This window comes from Ammospiza caudacuta, chromosome 3 (assembly GCF_027887145.1).
Source record: "Ammospiza caudacuta isolate bAmmCau1 chromosome 3, bAmmCau1.pri, whole genome shotgun sequence".
Taxonomy (NCBI): Eukaryota; Metazoa; Chordata; class Aves; order Passeriformes; family Passerellidae; genus Ammospiza; species Ammospiza caudacuta.
Window position 1 is genome coordinate 87,955,769 of NC_080595.1, and position 15,044 is coordinate 87,970,812.

Genomic DNA, 15,044 nt, shown 5'->3' on the forward strand with positions numbered 1-15,044 from the left:
TCTTTAATATCAGGAGCTTTACTCAGGCAGAATTACTGTGCAACATATTGTGCATTGCTGTGCCTTGCTCAAAGTGCTTAGGGATAAATGCAGCTCTGGCAGGAAAATTAACATGTTCCTTTTCTGCTTTATTTTATTTTAATTATGGAAAGCAGGAAAGTTGTTTAAAGGAACTTGCATTACATGTATGTAATGTTCAAAACCCCAAAAAACCTCACTCAAATATGCCCACAATGAATATTGTATATGCCAAAGTGTAAAATAACTAAGGGAAGAATATTGCACTAGGTTGTCTTGGATGCATTAAAAAAATAGATAATAAAACTTTTATATTTACAAAATCCTTTCTTCTTCTAAGTAAGATGCTTTACCTGCAAATTTTAGGAAAGCAAGTGAATTTGCAATGTTTATCTATATTTACTGTCCTTGATGTCATTCATTGAATAAAATATATGCACATATATGTTTATATGTATACACACATATAAAAGCAAAGTAATGTGAACCTGTTGCACACTACAGCAACCTGCCTCAGTCATCTGAGCACATCTCTGAAGTGAGGGAAGATTTTTATCCTTATTTTGAGAATTAAGCAGAGACTCGGTCAGTTCCTCTATGTCCCCAAAGAAGCCTTTGGCAAAGTATGAAATTAAACACATTACTCACCAGTCCTGCACTACAGCCATAACCACTGACCTGAATGATGGACACACTGCAGTAGTCTTCAGTCTTTCATAACAGTTATTCCTGATTTTTTTCTCCACATCTGATAACTGTGTGTGACAAAATTCTATGACAGCCAGCATGGCCAGTATGTTTTTCTCCAGTAATTGCCCTAAAACTTCATATATCCTGTGCTGACTCAGGCAGCCTTGGCTACCCAGATAAATTGAATCTCTAGAAAATTTGGATCTGTATGCATTATGGGGACAGAAGATCTGGCAGAGATCTTTGATCTCACTGTTCCTGGAACTGCAATTAGGAACATCCATCTGTGACCCCACTGCAATATGTGTAACACACTCCTGGGACCAAAGAACTTGTAAGAGTCATTACTGCAAACTCAGTATGTATTACTAATGTCAAAACCATGCTGAAGTTCCATCACTGCATGATGCTGGTATGTGCTTTAGATCTAATATCACCTATAAAAATGGTCAGAGTGTTTGCACAGCCTCCCATAAAGTATCATAATTTGTAAAAATAAATGTCAAGTAGGCTTGACAGATAATAAAGACTTTATTCTATAAGCTATAGCTAATTTTCTCCTGCAATATGTTGACACCATTCCATCTAATTTAATCTGAACTTGTGGTAATATAGGATCATGATGTATACATCAGCAGCTGTGTATCAGGTGTTGTTGAGCACCCTTCCTTTCTGAGTGTTACTTCTCACTGTCCCTTCAGTCTGACTTTTATTAATAACCAGCACAATAGTGAAAAATGTCAGTAATTTCCCTTTCTCATTTGGTTCTTTGGGAAATGGAGAGGGTGCACAGGAAAGGGGAAAAGAGACTTCAAACTGTTGTATCCTTTCCTCATTTGATGTCAGTGTCTATAAGGATTCAGAGACCCGAAGCCGAGATTGCAGTGAAGGATGTGAAGGCAGACTACTTGAGATTACACAACTCTTTTTTCCTTTAGGTGCAACATAGAAGAGTTTAAGAGATTCCCTAAAGAGCAACCTAATATTATGTCCTTCGGAAAAACATGGTTTTTTGGTATCTCTTATTCCTAGAGTAGATTTTTCTTGTGTGAGAAATGGCCTTAATATCACCTAAGACTGATGATGTGGACAAGAATGGCACATAAAAGCAAAGGTATAGGATAGTATTACTGTTTATCCAAAGTCCAAAATTCAATTACAGGGGCATTACAGTCTTCATAAGATCAAAAATAATTCTATCTTTTTAATTCTTATGCTCCTTGAAAAAAAATAGCCATATCAGCTATCTTTCATCATCTTCTGCACCTCTTTTTAAATAATTTCTTCTTCCATGTGTACCCATCAATTTTAACTTTTTCTGTGCAGGCACTACTTTGCATTTGTGAAGGATAAGTGATTTCCTGCAAGTTCACTGCTTTCAGCTCTGGTGCACTGATTGGAGAAACTGTAGTGTAAATGAGTGCATATCAGCTCACGTTTTTCTGAATTTCTATCTTTTCACATATACTAAAAAGCACAGCTGGACATAAACATTACATATTCACTCACAGTGCCATTCTATTTTGTGTTAATTTTGAAAATTGACTGCAAGATGCCATGCTTTGTTAATTGAAGGATTCTCTCTGATCTTAGATGCATCTTGATGCAAGTCGGTAGAGAGCTAGGAGAGTGAGTCTGCATCCTCTGGCAGAGCTCTAGTACCTGAATATTTATTAGGAGGATCATACCTGATAAAAAATATGCATAATACTTAGTCTTCAGTGAGACCTCTGTTTTTTTACTAGCATGGGTGCTTTGTACAGAACTTGGTTATGTGTGACACACATAAAAGGCACACTAAAAAGGCCCTAAATAGCTGGTTTCACTTTAACTTTTTTTTTTCCTTTCCACATTGAGACATCTTTTTAGAATCCTTAAGTCTTGTTTGCAGCTGGGAAGCCTCATAGTTATCCATTTCCTTAATCCTCGTCTTCCTTAAAGTGGTTAGTTGTTGTCAAGGGGTTGGATCCTCACCATGATATCGTGGTACACCATCTCACCTGGTTATTCTTGAAGGACCTTTTCTCTTTTCATATCTAACATGCATTGTCTTAACATAGGCTTAAGAGAGACTCCTAATGCTGCAGGGACCTCCAGCCAAGGATTAATGGCAATTCTGAACTTCAGTTCCCTTGTGTTGCAGAAGTGCTTCCTCTGTACCCCAGGCCTTGGAGGCAGCATGACAAGCTTTCCTCTCTTTTGAGGAAATGGAGCAGAAACAGCTTGATGAGGAAACTGATAATTTCCACAGCTTTTTTGTTTCAGTAGAAAAGGAGGTAAAAGGTACCTTCAGTACTGGGGACCTCTACCAATAAAGAATATATATCTCTAGGAAAAGAGCTGAGGGGGCTTGGAGTTGGTTCTGAGGTGGGAGGTCTGTCCCCAAGGCTTCAATAGCCTGTTCAGGGCATAAAACCAAGGAACAGTAGCCCAGCCTGAAAAGCTACCAGCTGGCATAGGTCCCTTGGTCACATAGGAAAAAATCTCTGCCTATAGTTTCAGGTTTAGCATATGGAGATGAGCCTTTTTTAATCCATCCTGTGTGTGGGTTCAACTTCTTAAAAATAGTTGCTGCAGCTGCACACTTTGAGTCTCTGTTCCTCTGAAGTAGGAGGGATGCTGAGCAGGTTTACAGCACAGTGTCTTGAAGTAATGTCTCCCCACTGCCTTTAATTCTCCTGGGGACACCTTTTGCACAAGCCAAAAAGGGGTTCTGCCTATGAGCCAATATTCATATGAATGCATAAGCACTGTCTAAAGTAAGTGCGAAAATGTTACCAAAAATTAACAGCACATTGAATAGACCTTTCAATTATTCATTGAGAGCCTACTTATATTCCTCTTTGGCATTATACTTAGAAGTGTAACGATGCATTTTCTACAGATTTTATGGATTAGAAAATCATAGGATTAGCCACTCCATAAATTAATCCTGATGCATGTTAAGTAACTCATCTAAAAATGGATGCTTCCCATATAGGAAATGAATAATTAATTTTTGTTTTCCTGGTTAAAAAAAAAAAAATCCCTCAGGTGCTTTTCTGTTTTCTGCTGAAGCTGAATTTTTTTAGTCCTCTGACAGTGTCTTACACCCCCCAATATGTCTTGTTTCTATGGAGACACCAATGAACTGCAGCTTGCATTCTTCTGCATATCACAATACAAGGTTGCTTCAGAATTTTCCCAGTGTTTCACTGCCTTCTCTTTTAATTAGAAATTAATCAATAGGTTCAGTCGTCTTGTCTCTTGCACTCATATACATTCACAGGCATATATGATCCCTGTGACTGTGAGCCAGCCTATAAACACAATGTATGCTTTCAAAGTTCTAATTTAGAGAACAGCACATTTTATACTGAGGCTTATAAGACCAGAATTCTGAGCTGTATTGGATGGCAGTGTGGGAAGATAGATATCTTGTATGCAGTAGATGAAATGGAAGGATTTTATACCTCATGCTTTTTAAGAATAGGAAGGATGTGTGGAGTTCTGGAATGAACATAAAATATGTTTGGTTCTTTGAATTCTATTAATATTACCAGATATTAATGAATTATGTTATTATTATCTTATATTTTTGTTTGCCCCTCCCCCCCCCCCCCCATAATTTGCATGTGAAATTTCACTCCTCATTCCTCCCATCCTGAATGACCAGTTATTTCAGGATGGTTCTGTAGATCTGATTCTCTGAGCCATATTGTTCCTGTGCTGTGAGCACAAGGACTCCTCTTCAGGGCAGCAGGAAGTAAACACTTGTGTGGCAGAACACGTGCTAGCAAACAGACAAAGAAAGAAGCTATGTAAATGATTTTGTTTATTAATTAAAAATGTACTGTGAAGTAAACAGTATTTTAATTATCAAGAACTAGTGAAACTGAAATGATGCCAGAAGTTGTATGCTACTGTTAGAGAGCCCTTTGAAGTCAATCATATACCTATTCTTCCTTCAAGGTAGTCTGAATTATTTTCCCCTGGTTAAATTGAAGAGTTAAAATAGAACCAGGCTGGTGCTGGTGCCCTGAGTTTATTTTTTTTATATTATTATTATTATCTCATATTATGCTGTAATAAATTTCCAGTAACAATTCAAAATAGCATTTGCAGAGGCCTCATAATGTTTATGTAAACCACCTGGTGATGGCAACAGATTACATCTGATGCTCAGTTTGTGTGTTAAGATGTATCCTGATCAACTTTTTTCTTATTTTTTCTTTGTGCTACTCAGCAGACTGTATCCTCCTGCTGTTTCATATGTTCATTGTGATCTCCTCTAGATAGAGTTGGGTTTTTTCCATTTTTTAAAGACTTCTGAAGTTAATATTAGTCACTAATTGTGCTTAAACAGCTAATAATCCAGTGAAAAATAAAGGGTTTTGATGATACACTTCTAATATTTCTTGCCAATATGTTTGTATTTATGCCAATACATGCATATATACAGATATAGCTATGTTCACCTTTCATCATTGCTTTTTTTGTCAAACTGAAAAGGTAAAAAACACAATTAAGCCTTTTATAGACATGATTTCGGAAAGAATGCTTTGTTTGAAGTCTATGAACATTTACTGCGCTCTCAATTTATTTCAACTGTTGTTAACAGACAGAAAATAAGGTGTAACCTCTAGAAGGGCCAGAGCATTACTGCTTTCTCAAGGATAATAATTGTAGCTATGCCAGCTAGCACATAACAGTTAAATATATCCTTGCTTTTGACAGAAGCCAGTGGAGTTGGAACAGGGATGAGCATAGCTTATTAAATATAGCTCTTATGAAGACTGCTCTATAATTACTGTGACTTTTCTTTGTATCATTATGATCATAGGCTGATGAAAACAATGAGTCATGTGCTTTGAAAAGGCCAAGAACTATTCAGCCAAATAAAAAAGATTGTACCTAGAGTAACAGCCCTGTTAGTTTTCTTGGAGTAGTCTATGTAAATAATGCACTATAAAGGTTAAATAACTTTCACCAAAGCTCCTTCTTCCACTGACAAGAGTTAAAAACTTAGAGGAGAATGCTCTTAGGAGGCTCAAAAATGCTTCATTCCATGAAATCAAATACATATCCATGAGCAAATCTTTTGAAAGTCTTTTTAATTGAGACTGGGTTTTTTGTATAAAAAGATAGGCTGATATTTTTGAATGTCCTCAAGTCTTTTCTGAAAACTTCAAAATGAAATGACCTATATACTCAAAATAATATGACTACAAAAATGCCTGATTGTCCTTTTTAATCAGCTCTGTCACTTCTCAGATTCAAAATAGTTCTGGATTCAAATATTTTCAATCTTTTCTAAGCCATGAGAGATTTCTGTTGGTTTTGTCCCCAGAAAAAGAAAAAATGTCAAGGGTGTGTTCTTTTGGTCTAGGCTATGTCCATTTTCCCCAGGTCTGTGTTGATACTACTGGAGAGGCAGACCCTGATGCAGTTGCTGTATGTCAGGAGTAGTGAACTTGAGCTTTTTAACCAAGACCTCAGTCAGTGCCAGAATCCACTGACTTCAAGAGTCCCCTTGCTTGAGAAGCTTACCCCTATGTGTAGTTACTGAAAACTAATTTTTTAGAGGGCAAAAGTTTTACACTTAAAACTTCAGCAGCTCATTTAATGAAGATTAATAATTGCATTTTCTTATTTTAGATTTCATGAGGCAATTGAGGTTCATCAAAACTGAGGAGTATTTATTCCAGACTTTAGAAAGAAAATGTGAATCAGTAATTTCAAAGACAAAGTCAGGGGTTAAGAATAGTTGGTATTCACTGTCGTGAATGCTCGCAGAGCTGGAAGGCAGATAGGGCCACCATGTCTGAGATCAGGCTGGCTGCCTTTTCAAGCAACCACTTGACAACTCCTTCTGTGAACCAAGCCAGCTTTGTATTAAAGGCTTTATGTTCATTGCCTTGGCTACATACACTGGGAGATTTATCTGAAGGCTCACATTCCTCATGGTTGTTATTTACTTTCTCACTTCTAGCCTAATTTATTCTCGGTTAATGTGTTTGCAGGTCACCAGTAACTAAGCAGGTAAAATAGTTTTTTTCCTTCTCTGTTTATGCTTTTTGATGTTTAACAGACACTTCTCATGCTTCCCTTAGTTATGCTGGAAATGTTTTTGGAAATGTTTGTGTCTGTGTTGAATTCATATATATTCTCACTATGTGTGTCTATTTATGTAAATAATATTATCTTCTATTTAATATTATTTGTTTGTTATCACATACCTTTCTGCACAGCCTAAAAGCAACCTAATTGTTTTGTCAATTGCATGGAGTTAATTCAAGGATCTCAAATCTGTAAGGGTAAACTATAATATGAAGCAGTGAGTATGAATAGGTAAATAGAAAGAAGAACTGTAGTAAGTACTTCAAAACCCATTCTGAAGCAAGCACAAACTTTCCAGTAAGTTTGGTTTTGACAAAAGCAAATATATAAGCAATCAGATTTTCTATGCCAAGGTTTCACAAATGGCTTCCTGGTAATGCCACAATTAAACATCAGTCAATTGAAAAAATAACTTAGTGAAACCAATTAAAAGGAATTATTTTGACAAATGGACTTTTAGACCTTACTGCAGAAACCTTGGCTGATGACACATTCCAGTTGTCCGATGTGCTGCTATAATGATTAGTCTCTGTTTCAGCCTTATTTAACAGTTTCATTAATAGTTTTAAAGAAAGCAAGTGAACAGCATGTTAATGAAGTCAGCAGATGATGTAAACAGCAGGAAACAGAAAATAAACGATACTTAGGAGGTTAGAAATATGAGCAGAAGAAATTATGTATCATATTCTGATTGAGAGAAATGAGAAGCTAATGCATCTGTGATAAACTAGTTCAGAACTGATTTTATATGCCTAATACATATTAACTAATTGCAAAAAAATCTACACGTTCAATTACACTAAAACATTTTATTTTCTGGTTGTAGAAGGTCCAGTTTGTAGTCAGTATAATGTCTAAAAGGGAAATACTGTCTTTGAAAGAATGTGCAGATAGATTGTGTAAAAGACTAGACATGCAATTGCTGAGTTTCACACAAATAAATGGATTGGAAGAGCAATTTGCTGTTGTTCAGGCAGGGGTAATGTAGGAGGAAAGACAAATGAAATGAATGAACAAAAAAGGAATGGAGAGCAAGACTACTGTTATCCACATACCTGAAATGTGTAAGCATTTACAAAAGATATGATTTATTTAGCATTACCACAGATTTGATATCAGGAAAATATTCTTTATTAGATGAAAGCAATCTCTAGCCATACCAAATGAAGATTGAAAAAAAAATATATACAGGCTGTAAAGCAAATTTAGTGCCAATTAACGGAAACCTAAAACAGGCTGTAGGCTTCCACTCACTTGCATACAGAAATGTCAAGTCTCTCCAACACCCCTGGCTGTGAATGCATGTTACAGAGTTCCTGAAGATTATATCTAACCTATACTTTTTCCCCCCTTTCCCAACAATGTCCAAATTATAGGAGAGGAGACTTCCCAAGTGCTCCATTCAGCAAGCCCAATCCCACACAAGCTCTAAAATATTTCCCCTTCCCCGGTGTGGTGACATGCACACTGCAGGCAGACTGACAACTACCTCCTCCAGTTGGAACATATAATCATCAATACCCTTCTGAGCTCATTTAAAATGTGACTAACTTAAGCCTCAGCTCATACATTGTCAAATCCCACTTGGTGAGTCTTGTTCCTGTTCCAGCTGGAGATGGGCCCACGCTGGAATTTGGGAATCTAGTTTTCACGTTCCAAAATTGAACAAAGAGACTCGGACTCATTTCTAGTTTCCTAAACTGCAGTCATGTCTGTAAGTAAAATGCTGAAACATTAGTTGTCTGGGAAAAATAAATGAGTGATGATTTTAAGAGATAAGCTGTGGCTACTCAGTGCAGTAGCTTCCAGCTTTTTGGTGCTGTTCCCAGAAATGCTTCAACCATGGTGAGGAGCTCAATTCTCTAATTAAAAAAAAAAATTGTATCAAATATTTTTCAGCTTTACACTCTCAAATTAAAGCTTAAAAACCTCCAAGGAAGGAAAGGAGGCCAGATTGGAGGGGGAGGAGGTGAGAGGAAGGAAACGGGTGGAGAAAACCACTATATTCCCAAGATGCAAGGAAAGTTGAAAAGTAGAAGAAAAAATATATTAAATCAGTGTAAACTAAGAGGTAAGTTTAAGGCATTTTTTTACATTGAATGTATGTTTTGTTGGGAATTTTTAGCAGTAAAATTCTGTATACTTTGCAAACATTTGAAATACATTTAAGTGAGGTAATTGCTTTTTTTCAATTTCTTCTGCTATGAACTTGATCTATATTTTTATTAAGCCTATCAAAGGATGTGTTGTGCTGGTATTTTGCTACTTTTCTGCTGTTGCTGGGTAAAACTGTCTATTACCTCACCAATGACCTACATGAAGTGAAACAACATCCCATGGCAGCAGACAGGTTGTTTTGTTGTAGAGCTCAGCTGCAAAAGTTAATTGTTTATGGAGGCTTAATGGGCATTGTGCTCCTACTTACCTAACCTGCTGCAATTCAGTAGTGTGTTAGTGTAGCTTAGGAAAAGAGCCCCTGAAGTAATAGATTTTGGTACAGTTAGGAAGATAGTTGACCTGTGTTCTCAACTTGAGGTCAGAGCAATGTCTTACATTTTTATTAGTGTTGTTGCTGTTATTGCTATTTGGTGTACTGCCTATGCAGGGGTTGTATACATTAAGTTTTGATCAGAGACCACAAGCCAGCTGCTGAATAGTAAAGCTTGGTGCACTTAAAAGCTCATTTATTACTGGGATGTTGGTTGCTATACTGCCAAGAGCCTGCTAGAGATGCAACAGAATAAAAATATTGGTGATGAATATGACTGTGCTTGTATTGCTGCACCAAAGACTTTGCGCAGTTAAGTCTAGAAAGGAAGGAAGAAGAAATCTGGAAAAAGTAGAGGCAGGTGTAAGGAGGTTCTGCATAGCTGTACCAGCTGGGTAGAGCAGGGAGGCTACAGATGTTCCTGTAGCCCTGAGCACCCACTGCATACATAGACCAGATTACTTGCAGCATTTTTATTTGTGAAGGTTGGGAACAGTGTAGGGTAAGTGCAAGACAGCTGCCAAAATGGGAGAGACCAAAGCTCTCAGTAGCTGATAGTGAAAAACAATACAAGAGATGGGGTTTGTAGGGAATGCTGCCACCTTCCTGTCTGATCCACATCCAGCTTCTGTTGTGTCTGGTCCTCTCAGGCTGGAGGTCATACTGTGTTTAAAAGCTTCTGATGTCTCAATTGTTCATGGTTTTATCCAGTCTTGTTTTTCAACATGTTTACACTATTGATTTAAAAAATGTTATGGAAATAGGTTCTATAAGTTAATTACATTGTCTTTGGTTTAAGCCTTGAGTTTGAGTATTTTATGGATTGCCTCAAGTGTTTTGACTGTGAAAAGTGAATGCTTGTCATTGCCTCCTTAAGCTGTCTGCTTATTAACTGAAAAGATGCAGTCTGCTTAGATTCCTCATGTTCTTGTTCCTCTCTGTGCATTTTCTAGCTGTGTTATGTATCTTCAGCGATTCAGGTGAAAATGTTAATGATTTGATGCCTTCTGAAGACATGTATGTCTAATGACTATGCCTCTTGCTTGTGCTCACCACTTAGCCTTCCTTAACTTTTCTAAACATTTTTTTCAGAGTTGAACTGAATACTTAACTATTTCTACAGATAACAGTTACATAAATATATGCATGGCAGCTGTGCACTTCAAGATGAATATATTATGGATGAAGAGCTTGAATGCCACAGTATTTGTACTATTTTTATTCAGACACATCCTGAGAATTTAGCATCAAATGGCCTAATTCTGCTCTGAATCTAAAGCCAGTGAATTAAACCAGAAACTCCTACCAGACTTCACAGGATCCCACTCTGCTCTGCCTATTAGAGGAAAGAGTTTGACATAATTTTCCTAATTGTTCTGAATTGTGCATGAAGCTAGATATTAAGAAGGGCAGTCTTTTGTAGGAAAGGAAACTTGGGAAAAAAGAAATCCCAGTTTTTAGTGGATGCTATGGTGGCATTGAGGCAAACAAGAAGATGAAGATGGCTGAGCAACAAGAGCTGTGAGGGGTGGGCAGGGAGAGCTGGACACAGCCCAGCAGGCAGGTAGCCAGCAGCTGCAGTTGCAGACTCCAAAAAGTAGCAGGGGTGCTCCTACATTAGTCAGGTAGTCTGATACCAGAATTCCTTCAAACATCCAAAAGGCCTTGGACACCTATGAAGGTAAATGGGAATAAGAGATCCCAAGCCACCTGTGCCATTTTCAGCCTTGAGGTGTCTGAACAGAAATAAAAGGCAAGACAGAAATTGTGCTTTATAACAGACTGGACAGCTGATGCCTCTTGCAGCCTTTATTTTGTTCTGTAGAGATTAATGGAAAGCATTTTCCTCAAACATTTGGAAGCCATGACCTATATTTTAACCAAATTCATAAATAATTAATATGGCTATTTAATTATTACTCCATCACCAGACCAAATTATCCAACCAATGAATTAATCATAATTATATTTTTCCCAGTACCTGTTGTGTATTCTTGTTTTTTCTCATCTGTGGGTGCTTTGAACAGTAAGGGAACCCTTTTAAGCTGATACAGTTTAGTTTAGTATGAGACTAGAAGGAAAATAAATGTTTAAATAGATTCTACATAGAGAAAATAGAGTTTGGGCATTTTCCCAAAGTCAGATGTTCTTGCTTATTGCTAATGTCACAGAAGAGAAGTAGGGGAACACTCCAAATTGCTAAAAACACCATATGCAAAAATTAGCCATTTACTTGGAAACTAGCAGCTATCCATAGGAATTGATGTGTTGGCATTAGTAGATCATCTCCAGGTGTGTTCCATCAGATTCACTTCACAACAGATGTTAGACAAGAGTGTCATGAAGAAATTCTGTCTGGCATTAATAAAGCTGTGCATGGCAGCACTTCAGGAAGAAAAGCTGCCTTTGATACTGCTTATTTAAGGATTTATTCAAATGTCCAAATAGGTTGAATCTAGGCAAATTATAGCAAGATGGGGTAATAAACAACAAAAGCAGTCTTCTATCATGTGCTATCCTGAGCTTTGCTATATTCTCAGATTGTCCTTTTGAGACAGGGAATACCTCCCTGACTTAAAGAAGTCTTGGTAACACCTCAACAACTCATTCAATGCAGTATTCACCCAGCTGCAGCTGGATCAAATGGAATGGGTACAAAATGGTGTCAGCATTTTAAGGACTCTTTGACTTGAGTTTTACCAACAGTTCTGCTGGTAACTGGCAATACTAAAGGCTTTATCATAGCACAATACCTGTTTTGGCCAAATGCTGCCCCTTTTCCGACTCTCAAGTTGTGCCCCAGCAGAGTGTCCTTTGCATTAAGCATCTCTAGATGCTTTTGCTCTTTCTGGCTAGTGTATATCCCTCCATTGTCCCTAGGTTTAAAAAAAATAGATGAATATGCCTGAGAGTGTGGAAAAGAACTGAAGGCAAACCCTCTTCCTCTTAGAAAGTGATCTAAGCTGGCAGAGGACAGCCCCAGTAGTTGCTCTCCATGTCTACCATGCAGAAGGCACAGTAGATGACACTTCAGCTAAAGCAGAAATGTTTAAATGCCAAATAGACTGGATAAAGAAAGGCATTGTTTTTTACTATGTTCCTACATCTGATGTGTTCCAAACAAAACACTACACAAAGAAAAAGCCAAATAGAAAGATCTTCTCTCTTCCACAATTTTTTCTATCCCTCTAGGGAATGCCTCCCTCTCCTGAGGTGGCCCTTCTTTCCCCAGCGGTCTCTTTCATCAAGGACACTCTGCCTGTAGTCACAGCAACTGTTAAAAATGCACAAAGTTCCAATGTGAACTTCATCCTCTTACTTGTCATCACTGCTATGAACACAGACAGAAAGAGAAAAAGAGAATCACAATCACAATCAAAGCTTGGAAATGACCTTTAAGATCATTGAAGCCAACTGTAGACCTAACACAGCCAGGTCTACCTCTAAACCATGTCCCTAAGTGCCACATGTACATGTAAATAAAATCAGGTCCCTGTAATGCATTCACTTTCATGTCCAGATATATTATTTAAATATTGCTGTATAACAAATTATATTAGAAGTGTCCAATTCTCACTAGATTTTTCTTCCCATTCTTGCACATTCAGATGTGTTCTTGCCATAGTTCAAAAGGAATCTCACAGATGGTTTCCTGTCTGGCAGTTCTTAGGCCTTTCAGATTCCACTGTTGGGGCTTCTATGGTTCCTGGTTATAGGACTTTATCCTTGAAATAATTTAAAGTAGAAAGGAAAGCAAGAAATACATAAGTACCTCTTCAAATGTTATTAATAGTCTTTATTATAACAGAATAGTTGTTTCTGAAGTCAAGTAAGAAGCTGGTTTAGCAAAAAATTTGAGACAAGTTTTGCCAAATTTCTCAGCAAATGAAATGAGAAGTGTTTTAAAGAAGAACTTTGATGTATGCAAGTGTTCATGCATTTAGATAGCCAATGACTTCCATATTTGAGGGAAAGTATGGTTATGTTTTGTGTTTTGGACAGTCTAACTTACCAATCAGTATTAAATGATTAATGACAAATATATACCCTGACTTTTATGGCCATTCAAGTTTTAAGGAAAGGGAATTTTCCTCACGTCTGGTGCTCTCAGCTCTCTTGTGAGCTATACATGGTCAGGAAAGTGATTGGCTCTGTAAACTGAACTAATGGGCAAGGGAGGGATGGATCTGAAAGAAGCTCTGCTTCTTTTTTCTCTTACAACACAGCTGATCAAGTATGGTGAAGGAATCTGCTCTTGGTTTGAATCAGTGAGGCAGTATTGGTTGTCTGGAATTAGGAAGGAGTTGACTTTTGAGGTAGTTTCCTTCCCCTTCAGTGTGTCTGATCATTCTCAGGTAGGCTAGACAAAACTGCAAACTGCATCTGCAGAGGCAAACTGTGTAGTGCAGCATCAGAAAAATACTCTGATGGAAAAACATCTTATTCACTATTAGTTTAGCATTCTATAATTTGAATTATAAATCAGTACTGAAACATTTCTGATGATGAAGTGGCCTCTGAACTCTATGTGCCAAACTGGGCTGTTTGAAAAACTGACCATTTACCTCACTCCAGGTGACATTCAGTAAGCAACAGATCAGCCAAGAGAAGAGGAAACTGAATCTTCAGTTTATAACTATCTTAAGAAAATAGGCACACAATATCAGATTGCCATATTATTACTATATTCATTTAAAGAGATTGTTTAAGTGGGAATTGTTTTATGCCAACATTTGCCCTAGGAATGCAATAGTAACACCAGCTTTGGCCCAGAGTAAAGTCTGATTATTAGGCAAGAAATATTGTCCTGACCTCCAGTGTCAAAGGTGTCATTGAGCTCCTAGCTGCTCAGTTTTCTTCTGGGAATAGACTCATGATTTGAGCTTTTATGCTGAAAGTTCATGTTCAGCAGATGCCTTAAGGTGGAATTATTTCATAGAATAACAGAAATAGCTGAGTTTGGAAGACATCCCTAGAGATTTTTCAGTCAGAGCCCAGCAGCTGAAAGTTGGTTGCCCATGACACTGTCCAAGTCAGTTGGGTTTTGTCACCCAGAATGGGGACTGCACAAACTCTCTGGGGAATTAATCCAATGTTTTATCAGTTTCATGGGGAAAAAAAATATTCTAAATTTTGAGTGGAATTTCCTCTATTTCAATTTGTGCCCATTGCCTCTTTACTGCCAGTTGATATTCTGAGAAGAAAATAACATAGGGACAGTTATTAATTTGTAAACTGCAGAAGACTGTATTGTTTACAAAACAAAGAGAGGAACAGCTAAGAAAGAATGTTATCGTTTCTTTTGTTACTCTATTCTTTAAATCTGGATCAACAGTCTTTTAAAAACACCCACAGCAGACTAGAATTAGTAGAAATTATGTAGGAGGAAAAGTCTGAACTTGATGCTTTGCTTACCTCTCTGTCCTTTGAAAAGAGAGGTTAAATTCTTCCCTTTTAAAGTGCTTTTTCAACAGGTTTAATGGGTCCAGGACACTCAGCTGAATTCAAATTCATTGCCATTCTAAACCCACTAACTAACAAGAGTGATTAACAAGAAATTAAGTACTGTGCAATTTTGTACTTCAGCAGTGTTCTCCTCTGTTTCAGAATTATTTAGAAGTGAGATATTTGTAGCAGCTTTGTTAGAAATTGGCTATATCACCATTCTTTAATCAGTAATACATCTTGCAGCAAGGGGGTGGAGTGCTCATTCTCTCTTGGAACTATGTATGGATGTGTGTATGTCTCT

General features: G+C 37.4%; 1 protein-coding gene across 1 annotated transcript in view; it reads left to right on the plus strand.

The window, feature by feature from the left end:
• Nucleotides 1–8,805: 8,805 nt before the first annotated feature.
• DLGAP2 (DLG associated protein 2) overlaps nt 8,806–15,044 on the plus strand; it is a 300,323-nt gene continuing 294,084 nt past the window's right edge. Inside the window, exon 1 of the mRNA XM_058801632.1 lies at nt 8,806–8,878. Within this exon, the coding sequence (XP_058657615.1) occupies nt 8,821–8,878 (58 nt within the window). The 5' untranslated portion in view covers nt 8,806–8,820. The remainder of the gene's footprint in view (nt 8,879–15,044) is intronic.